At 35.7% G+C, this 10,707-nt stretch overlaps 1 protein-coding gene across 5 annotated transcripts; it reads right to left on the reverse strand.

Moving 5' to 3' along the window:
* Positions 1-1,983: 1,983 nt before the first annotated feature.
* LOC139892081 (ribonuclease E/G-like protein, chloroplastic) lies at positions 1,984-9,255 on the reverse strand. 5 transcript variants are annotated; one of them, XM_071875117.1, is made up of 12 exons: positions 9,174-9,255; positions 7,540-7,809; positions 6,370-7,451; positions 5,483-5,800; positions 5,356-5,397; positions 4,828-4,934; positions 4,276-4,423; positions 4,044-4,116; positions 3,211-3,323; positions 2,969-3,088; positions 2,397-2,549; positions 1,984-2,257 (listed from the first exon to the last, which is right to left on the reverse strand). In XM_071875117.1, the coding sequence occupies exons 2-12, from the start codon at positions 7,742-7,744 to the stop codon at positions 2,063-2,065; spliced, it is 2,556 nt and encodes an 851-aa protein (XP_071731218.1). In that variant the 5' UTR covers positions 7,745-7,809; positions 9,174-9,255; the 3' UTR covers positions 1,984-2,062. The 5 variants fall into 5 exon arrangements, 4 of the variants coding, with proteins under 4 accessions (XP_071731218.1, XP_071731216.1, XP_071731217.1 ...); XM_071875115.1 differs by having other exon boundaries at positions 4,828-4,952; XM_071875116.1 differs by having other exon boundaries at positions 4,828-4,952; positions 7,540-7,798; positions 9,174-9,226.
* Between the last annotated feature and the right edge of the window lie 1,452 nt (positions 9,256-10,707).

The raw sequence follows: 10,707 nt of genomic DNA on the forward strand, positions 1-10,707 counted from the left end.
TGGCAATATGAATTTTCTCGAATCATTGTTTGATGATATATATAGGTTAATTGAGAATGCCAACGGTACAATCTAACGGCTATAAAACGCATGGCAATACTTCGGGAATGCTAATATGTTCGTTATTCTGCCTTGGTCTAACGGTAACATATTAACTGCGCTAATCCTCATTGCGGATTTTTGGAATGTATCTTTAACTACATCTTTTAGAGTTTATTGTGTTATATTTTCTGCGAAAATATATAGCACAATAAACTGGGGGGACTTGATCATATACATAGGCATGTATATGCATATTTTAAGTGAAAAAGGCAAAACAATGACAAATGCAGTCAAGGTTGCGTAGATAAACAAGAACTGCGCAAAGTATATTAAGGCATTGCGGACACCTGCATAAATTAAAGACTGCGAGGATGTCCCGCAAAGTTACTGCGGTTCAATAAAGAATGCGCAGACATTGTTTCCGCGAAGATTCTAAACCTATAAATAGGGAGCTTGACCTCTCATTTTGGGTTGTTGATTTTGGGCGATTTCTCTAGCCTTTGTGATTCACTCGTGACTTTGCCCGAGGAGTTATCATAACTTTGGCTAAGGTAAATCCATCAAGACCGGGACATGGTGACTGATCACTCTATGTTAGTGAAAGACGATCATAAGGTCCCAAAACATTATCAACACCCCATTCCACCCCTCATTGCACTCAACCCTTGATTAAACTCTAATCTAGGATTGATCACTGCGGGACCAACACCAAGATGTCAAAACCCCGTCCCCCCCCCCCCCACCCACCAGTAGCTCGGTCAAAGATGGTAGCATTAAGATTGGTTTCAAGGGGGTAAAGTCTATCAACTTGTCTTTTAGAATGGTGTCTCCGACTCACAATTCATTCCAAAACTTGGTGTTTTTCTCGTCAACAACCCTTTTTTCTAAAGGAATGCCTAAAAGGAACATCGAGGTTGTTCAAATTTTTCCAGACACTTAAAATATTAGACCAAGTTGACGTTCTACGGTTTGAAGGAGGTGAATATGTATCAATTACTGCCACGCAAACGGTCTGGAGTCATCGCCACCAAAACCGGTTCACCACCGTCACTGCCACTGCAAACGGTCGTCCATCTTAAGGGGGCATATTAGGAAATGAGCCAATAATGAGCCGTCGACTGCTGGGTCTCACCAATATTTCTCATTCAGTTTGATCGTTCGCCACTCTACCAAACTAAGAGGGCATATTAGAGAATATTCTAAAATATATTATTTAGTAATTATTTACTTATAATTAGTTTGATTTAGTTGCCTATTATGAATAGGTTACTTGTTCATTAAGATTATCCTACAATAAATATAGGTCTCAATTCAATTATATCCCATCCTATTCATAATTCTATCAACCCGGTGCCACTAACATCATTTCCAAACCTAAACTTCAGTGATTCGGTTTCCCATTATTCTGTAGCCTTTAGAATCTATGCTTCTATATATTTCAGAAAACAAGATTTATAGTTTTGATCGGTTCATGAGTTCTATTAGATGTGTCTTCATGGTACGATCGGTACTAATCTTTTAATAAATAAATAAATAAAAAAAAAGTTAGTCATCCAAAGTGAAGAACAGTAAAATGAGGGTTTTTTGTTCTTTAGGCAACCATTAGTATATTTAGGTAATGGACGTGTTTTATAAAATAGAAGGAAGCCTCCTTTTGTTCTCTAAGCTCTTGTACGTATAATTAATTGTAAAAAAGTTCACTGGCCACAAATCTAATTCCAAGTCTTAGTTTCGTAAGAAAAAGCCTACACTGAGTTGTCCCAGATTGTCCTTGAACATTTACTTGGGCTAAAACCGTGTATTGCCACCTAGCGCATGCTCCCATGGGCCGTCACCCATGTGGCCCATTGGATGGGTTGGGATGGTGAACACATGCCAATCTATCTAGAAATTATCAACAACAACAACAAAAAAAAAACAAAAAACATCTTAAAGATTTAGTTAAGCGAAAAAAATGAAACATTTCTCATCTGGAAACTTTCATATATGCCGAAAAGTGAATGCTAATTTAACCCATTCTTTATTTACCACCAGTCTTCCACTTCTTAATGGGAAAAATGGTGACTTTCCGTCTAGGCTTATTATCTCTAGCGGCCTGCTTCGGTGGCCGCAATGGTGGCCTTTTAATTTGATCTTCATCTCTATCTCTATTATGATCCTTGAAATCTGCAAATGGCTTCAGCTCAAATGCTCCCCTAGTAAAACCTCTTGCAACCTGATATACACAGGTCCATTAGAAACATCTTTACGCACATTTTTTTTTTTTAAAAATGTCGATGTGAACATGATAATGTTGTGATCATATATGATCACAGTTGTATATTTTTTAAGTATAAAAGTATACTCGAACATACCTTGAGCAAAATCCATACTCTAAGGGAACTAGTGAGGATCACTAGTCGGGTCCTTTTTCCAGAGGTGAGGTACGTACCCATATATCGGTCAACCATTAGAACAAATTTTGGCCATGTTTCAGGCTTTCCAGGATCTGGCCTATCCATTCGTGCCTAAACAATATCAAAACAGTATTATATAAACAATATGTCATTTGAATTGAGTATAATAATAATTATACTTGCATATCGTCAGGTGCCTTTAAAACATCTAGTAAAAAGAAAAGAAAAAAAAAAAAAAAACCCGGAGAATTTAAGTGTTATTGGTGTACCAGGTTAACAACACTCCTTATTAATAATATCAAATATTTAAATATTATAATTAAATAAAGATTGAAAAAAATACGTGGATACTCCCTGTTGTTTGTACAAATTTGCGGAATTAGTCCCTACACTTATATTTTGCACAGGTAATCCTTGTGGTTTGCAATTTTTTGTAAGGATAGTCCCTCAGCTTAGACATGTGAGGGACTATCCGCATAAGTTTGTTTAAAGATTGGTAAATTATGCCATATGTTGGAAAAATTACTCACGAGCAATCGACAAATCTCACGTTCGATTTTAGAAAATGAGGTTTCCAGAGCTTCAACTCTCCCAGTAGCATGACAACAAGAACACGGTTCGCTGATCATAAATGTTACACTAGGTCGTACCTGTCAAGAGTCGCAAAAAACATTAATAATGTTATATTATATCTTCAGATAACTTGCTTTTAAATCATAAATTAAAATTAATAATAAAAAAAATATAAAAGACTACAATCAACAGTTGGTACCCTTTTTCTAGTGATCTCCATTAGCCCATGCCTAGAAAGTTCAGAAACTTTTACTAATGAGCGGTCCCTCTCAACTGCTTTTTTAACTTCTTCATACACCAATCTCTTATTTGCTGAAAAATGTCATAAAAGAATATACTTAAATACGTAACTGCGATGTAATGTTTGGTACAAAACACGGTTTTTTTATACCTGGCAATTGAGACCATACTCTCCAATTTGGGTCAATTGGGTCAAGTTTTCGGGTCAATTGGGTCTTGAGAAAAAATAGGCCCGACAATGTAAACCAAAACTTAAAAAAAGTTCCAATGAATTTTCCTTCAACCTATTGGGTCCTATACAAAATATAAAGAAACAGGTCTAATGGGTATCAAACCTTAAAGCTCAATAAACAGAAACAGGTCTATTGGGTCTTGTGAATGGGTCAAATGGGTCAACCATAACAAGTTTCATTTATGAAAGTATTCATGGTTATATCATTTATTATGTATATGTATATGTATATTAGTATGTTTTTATAAATTAAGTATAAATAATAAATAAGTAATAATAATAACTAAAATAATATAATAAATGTAAAAAATCAAATGTAAAAGTATATGACCCGTTTTACCCATGACCTGTTTCGACCCATTACCCACCCCGACCCGACCCAATTAGACCCGTTTAAAATTTTTACCCGTTTGACCGATGACCCATTTAACCCAAACCCATTTTGAACCGTTACCCAACCGACCAAACCTGACCCGTTTGCCAAGTATAGTTTTTTTGTAGGATCATTTGTGAACAAACACACACACACAGACACAGAGAAACATGGAAAGAGGGATTACAATCATCCGACATGTCAATGAAATCGACTACGATAATTCCACCGATATCTCTCAATCGTAATTCCCTGGCAATCTGAAATCAAATCAAAACCAACATTAAACACTATTAATACTGAGGGAACGAATTTTCAGTCGAAAAGATAATTGCAAAAACAATTGCAAAAAAATTCTTTTTACAAACAAATTTACAATTTGGGGATGAATATGAATATCGGATACAAAAGATACATACTTGTTTAGCAGCTGCAAGATTAACATCAAGAATGGCTTTATCCTGTGAAGTCCCGTGACCAAGCATACATTGGCCTCCATTAACATCAATGGATACCAAAGCCTCGGTTTGTTCAATAACTAAATATCCTCCATTAGAAAGTGACACCCTACATAACAAAACGTGTGTTCAATTCAAATGAATCTTGACAAATAAAAAAATATACATATACAAATTATACACGAAACAATGTGGTACAAGGCATATGCTGAAACATTGCGAATCAGAAATTTCTCCAACTACTATATATATATTAAAGGTAAAAAATAAGTAAGCAAGTTTGTATGAATAATGGCTACTGGTTATAACTGCACTTCAATTTTCTGAGTTAAGCTTGTACATATTCCTAGGTTTTGAGATATTTTTTTTATGCATGTAAGCCAAACCAACATTAAGTGTGATCTATTATTTGTGTGAGAAGTTGTGTTTGTCAACAAATTATGTATTATTATTATATAGCCACAAAATCTGAAAATCTTAATCAGAAAATCTATTGTTCTAAACGCTTCTCACCTTTTACTTAACATGTTGTTCAGTTCTTCCTCGATGTTGTACTCATCAAAAAGTGGATTCTTTTTTTTGTATAACTCAACGCGATTGCAGAGATCAGGAGCAATATCCTGAAGATAATTGGTAACCTGAAAGTAATTTACAGAGGACATAAAATAACATTATATGTATATATATATATATATATATATATATATATATATATATATATATATATATATATATATATATATATATATATAATCAAACATTGATTTTGTAGAAACATGCAATGGTGGAACCCGTTAACTACTTCTTAATTAAGAAATTCACAATAATTTTGTTATCCGTGTGTACATAATAGGGTGAAAAGGAGTTGAAAATAAAGGTATATTGCAGACTTTCTTTAAAAAGATGATAAAAGGATATAATCCATTTATGTATGCATGTTCAACTTTCTATAAAGATATATTCTATATTTTATATAGATATATATAATTATTATATAACCACAAGTAATAATAGGAATTAATAACTATACTAAACAATTACCTCGTGATATATACTTGGAGAATCAACTACCATTTTCTTCACCTGAACATAACCAAGAGAATCATTTATATATACACAATTGTATCCAACTAATCTTATATTAAAACAAAAACAATTCCATTTTTACCATATCATTAAAATAATCCTGAACAACACACAATGTTTGGCCCATCGCCCTATGTAACAAAACCGGAATTGCACCTTCGACACCCTCATCGGCGGCAAGCGCGGCAGACGTTGCCTGTTTAGTTATATCTTTCCACATTGATAGCAACCCATCAAGGTCTTTTTGTAGTTCTTCCAAAGTATGGCCCGCAGCAACGGTTCGTACAGTAAGACCGAACCCGGGAGGCTGCAAGGTTTTTGCTATCACTCGCAACCGAGTCCTTTCGACCCCGGATATCTTTTTGGATACTCCAATTCTATTGCAACGGGTCAACAAAACCTGCACGTGATTTCAAAATATCATCATAAATATCGAATCCAGCATCCTTCTAATGTATCTTAATTCTTATTAAATTTTTACATATTTAACCATCTAGTACACTTGCGTCCACTTTTGACTGATTTTAACTGTACCATTATGAAAAAGGTTTTAAATTTCACCCATTTGACCCAATAGATAATATCAAGGTTGCAAAAGTACTTGGTCGGGACTTTTTAGGGAGTACTAGGATGCTGACCAAGTTTGACTTTGACCGTTTTTTACCGAGTATTGACTGAGTTTTGACCGATTTTCCTAGTAGTTCGATTGAGTACTCCCCGAGTTGTTAAAACCGAGTAATTCCAAGTTCTACGACACTTATGATACTAATATAACTTCTTTACATATTTAAGAGCTTGCGACCATATAAGTACACTTTCATCACTTTTGACACATTTTAACTGAACTGGATTTTAAATTCACCCATTTGACCCAAAAGGTAATATATAAGCAAAACTAACCCATTGTCTATGTAAAAGGATTAAACTGTCAACTCTAAGCGTGAGCATATTCAGAATAACAGGACATACCCAAAATCTGCTCCTTAGCTTCGGATATGCAGTCAATGTAGGACCTTTGGTACCCAATCCTTCTTTGACAACCTGTACAATTATTTTAGTGCCTTTCTGAACTTGGGCCCACTTACTTTCTTTTTTGCTACTTTCCTTATCTTGTAGTTGATAGTCTGCACCATTTGAATTTTTCAGGCTGACGATAGCGTCAGTCAATGTTTGACTTTGTGAACTATCAAAGTCATCGTCCATATCGTGCTCCTCGAAATCATCATGCATATTTTGATCCTGGTCATCATTAACATTAATAATTTCCATTTCTTCCGATTTGTGTATGCTCTCATTATCCTCCTTTTGATTCTCTAGAATCTCAACAAGGAATGAACCATTAACCGATTTTACTTCTTTGTTGTGATGTGAAAATGGAGGAAATATAAATGGCTCTAGATAACTCTTAATTTCAACTAGTGAAGCTCGAGGGTGCCCGATGTTTACAAATGCACCACCCATATGTGGAACTAGTTTTGTAATAACTCCTATATATACACTATCACATTGTACATTATTTTTTATAGGTTCCAATAATAATTCAACCAAATTTTCATCTTCTAATACAGCAACCCTCTGCATTGTACATAAAGACGAGTTTATTAATATAACCGTATCAACAGATGTCCCCTGCAAACCTACCCCTACCCTAACCTCATCATCAAGAAACAAATTTTTTGAAATTTCCTGAATTTCCAATTTTTCAACAGTTAATTTATCTTCAAGTTGTGGGGCCACATTTTTCTTGACAGCTTCAACTGATAACCACGGTTCTTCAACAGGGTATTCTGTTACTAAATTAGGTTGCTTTAAGCTTCTATGATTGAAAAAACTGTCTGCATGTGTTGAATTATCCGAAGAAAATGTTTGACTGTCAAAATGAGAAAGATCACAAGATTCTACAAGCCAGGGTTCCTCGATAGGCTGGTAATTTTTGCTAAATGGTACGTAGATATCTTCGGACCCGAATTCATCTTCAAAATCCAGATCACCTAGCAATTGTTTTGATACCAAAAAGTCGCTTCCATTGTTATCCAAAATTTTCTCTTCATCTGTCAAATTACTGGGAGCATTTGAGTTTTCAGAGAGATATTAGCCACTGTTGTAGTTTACAGAAACATTATTATTACATAATAATACCTTTAGATCGAGCAGAAATCAACGGTTGTCCAGGGAGCCAAGTGTCAACCATCCATGAACCGAAAACATTAGGTGAAGGAATTCGGCTACAAGATCTAGTCAGTGACCTCCTAGGCAATATTTTTCTGCTTTTTTTAGTAACTAGATTTGGTGAAACAGAAACTTCGGGTCTGAACATCGAGAAAGTTTCACATAACGATTGCATACCTCTCTTTTTGATAACACAGCTACACCAAAAACATCCTTGACCATGTATTTGCTGAAATTACACTAAAAATAATTCGCACTTCAGGTTTCACAAGAACAATTTCAATGTGTTCACCAAGTCATTGTACAGAAGAAAATTGTATTCCTTTTAAAGGATATGATAAAGATATTAAAAAGAAAAATCAAGGATGCACTTTGAAATTCAGTTTTAAGCAAAACATAACCAGACCATAAGAATTAGTTTCTTATTACCTATAAATGATGCTATGGAATTCTAATGGTTATCTATGCAAAATATAAAGAAGCCAATGAAAGAAGTCCGCATGAACAAAACATTTATAACAAATATGCGTCTAATCAATTATATTGTATGCAACTATTTGAAAGACAATGAATTGAACATTAAAAAAAAGAAAAAAGAAAAAAACAGAAACATCAAATATATTCAGTTATGAGATTACCTATTATAGACTACAACATAAACCTAACTGGAACTCAATTTCAACATAAACCATATAGCCCAGTGGTTGGGGCCCTGAGTTCCTTGCAAGAGGTCTCAGGTTCGATTGTTCGAATCCCGTCTAGGACGAATATCTAGTGGTGGTGGCCAGGGATGGGTTGGAAACAGCCAGGGTGTAATCCTGCTGGGCTGTGTACATCAGAGTATGAGGTCGGATTACTCGCCCTCCGGGTAGCCTGAATAGGGAAAACCTTCTACCTTTTTTAGTACCATACAATGCTACAATCTATCGATTCTTAGTTTCTAAAAAGATGATGGTGATGGTAATGGTAATGGTGTGCCCACATACATCAAATTATCAAAATATCGCCTTTCAAATAGTTTAAAAAGCAGCACATTGTAGCCTCTCGCACTCTTAAGGGGTAAGAAGCAGAGCAGATCCCTAACAATCCAAACTTTCCCTTACATAAGAGAGTTTAATAGCTAACCCCAAACTACCCATCATGAAAAACATAGATTACATCTCCCTATGGAGAAAAATTATATGTGTTTGGTGTCTTTAATCTTGATAAGTGATCACATAGTTGCATATTTATTATTTATTATAAAGAAATACTTTATAAGTGAGAAAATAAACAACTCTAACGAACTGTGTACATACATGTAAACAATTTAAGTATGCAAGATAGAGAAACTGGGCCAGACATTTTTACAAACAGGTGGTGTGCATAGCAATGACACCAAAACAAATAAATCATTTACCAATATTTCAACACAAAAATGCATATTTTAGGTGTAGTTATCAACAACTTCGTTGTTTTTATCAGCTCCAGTAGCAATTAAGACCAAGAGAAACGTGTACAAATTAGTATTAGAGCAACAATTAAAAGATTAGTATTAGCACAAGTATATGTATATATATACAAATACATATATACAAACATGACAGGTCAGAGACAGAGCGTACGATGTTATGGGATTGTGTAGAAGAAGGTAGTTAAGGAGGTAGAAGAAAAGGCTAGCTCGAAGATAAGGGAACTAATGAAATGGGGTCAAATTTCGTATAAATGCAAGTACTTTGAAATTTATTATTATTATTATTATTATTATTATTATTATTATTATTATTATTATTATTATTATTATTATTTTTTTTTTTTTTTTTTATTATTATTATTATTATTATTATAATAAACTTAAAAGTTTTAAAACTTACAAAAAATTAGTGGGAAGCCTAGAGACAATCTGGGCCCCCACACCTCTAGCAATAGCAAAACCTATCCTAGTAAAAATATGAGCAGCAGCACCGGCACCAATATCTTGCGTCATCGAACTCTTCTGAACCCGCTTTAGCAAAGAAACAGCCTCCTTCTCTAATTCCCCAAGGGAAGAAAATGAGAAAGGAATGAAACCATAACCAATCGCCAGACAACTAGATTCGTACTTGACCCGCTTCCGACGAGCCGCATCAATCACAGCACGTCCAGGGACAAAGTCAGAAAGCCCAGACTGTGTCAAAGGAGAAGATCCTGTCAAGTCAACACAAACATCACGACCACAATCCCAGGAATAAAGTAACACATCTGCAGGTCTGAGGGCCCTGTCGTTCCCTCCAGACAACCCAATGTCAACCTCCTTTCTCGCTGAAATCCCAGATCGATAACAAACATCAACAAGGGAATCCCGGACAATATTATGTCGATGCTTAATACCCACCATACCAGCACAAGACACCGCGTGATCCCCGAAAATATCCCCAGTAAAAACCCTTGAACAGGCAGAGCATGCCGTCGAGATAGAGAACAATGGAATACCTAACCGGTAGCACAACACACATCGGTAAGTCTTTGCGTTCATCGTCTGACCCAACCCCAAAATAGGGACTGCCCTTAGCCAAGCAGAGGTGTGATCACTCTGCTGTGATTTCCATAAGGCCGATTGTCGGGGAGATAACGAAAAAGTGGATTCTGCAGAAGCGGTAACCTTTGTGAAATAAACATCTGCCAATTTCTTCATGAGTATTGGGGCAGCGACCTCACTCGGATTACCTAAAATATCAAACCCAACTGTTTTATTAAACAGACCCAATGCATCTTCAAAAGCACGACCAAGACCAACAATACTCGCATGACGTAGTAGCTTGGTCTGCAATCCAGCAGACTGTAATCGAGAAGCCAGAAAAGCATAATGACGAACATCTCCCGCAGAATAAACACCAAGCCCTCCAAATGCAAATGGCAAGGTGGCAAGCCGCCACTGCCAATCACCAAACCCAGGCCCTGAAGCAGTAACAATACGCTCCAAGGAAGATCGAAGGGCTCCATCGAAAGCGCGTTGATGTAAGACCCGAATATTTATTTTGTATACTTGTTTATAAAAGACATACGAGAACGGGCTTCGTTTAATATTTATATTTAGTTAAAAAGCAAAAGAACCTGAAACTGACTACTTGCGCGCCGCGCGGGTCTGGTGCGCGCCGCGCCGAATCGCGCTGACAGAAT

This window comes from Rutidosis leptorrhynchoides, chromosome 2 (assembly GCF_046630445.1).
Source record: "Rutidosis leptorrhynchoides isolate AG116_Rl617_1_P2 chromosome 2, CSIRO_AGI_Rlap_v1, whole genome shotgun sequence".
Taxonomy (NCBI): domain Eukaryota; kingdom Viridiplantae; phylum Streptophyta; class Magnoliopsida; order Asterales; family Asteraceae; genus Rutidosis; species Rutidosis leptorrhynchoides.

What these genes read in the sequence shown, in the direction of transcription:
- LOC139892081 (XM_071875115.1), bottom strand. Translation starts at nt 7,744, where the DNA reads ATGCAATCGTTATGTGAAACTTTCTCGATGTTCAGACCCGAAGTTTCT. An exon ending in CTCCAAGTATATATCACGAG is followed by an intron (nt 4,953 to 5,355) that starts GTAATTGTTTAG and finishes AATTACTTTCAG; the next exon opens with GTTACCAATTATCTTCAGGA. An exon ending in GAGTATGGATTTTGCTCAAG is followed by an intron (nt 2,258 to 2,396) that starts GTATGTTCGAGT and finishes TGTGTATATCAG; the next exon opens with GTTGCAAGAGGTTTTACTAG.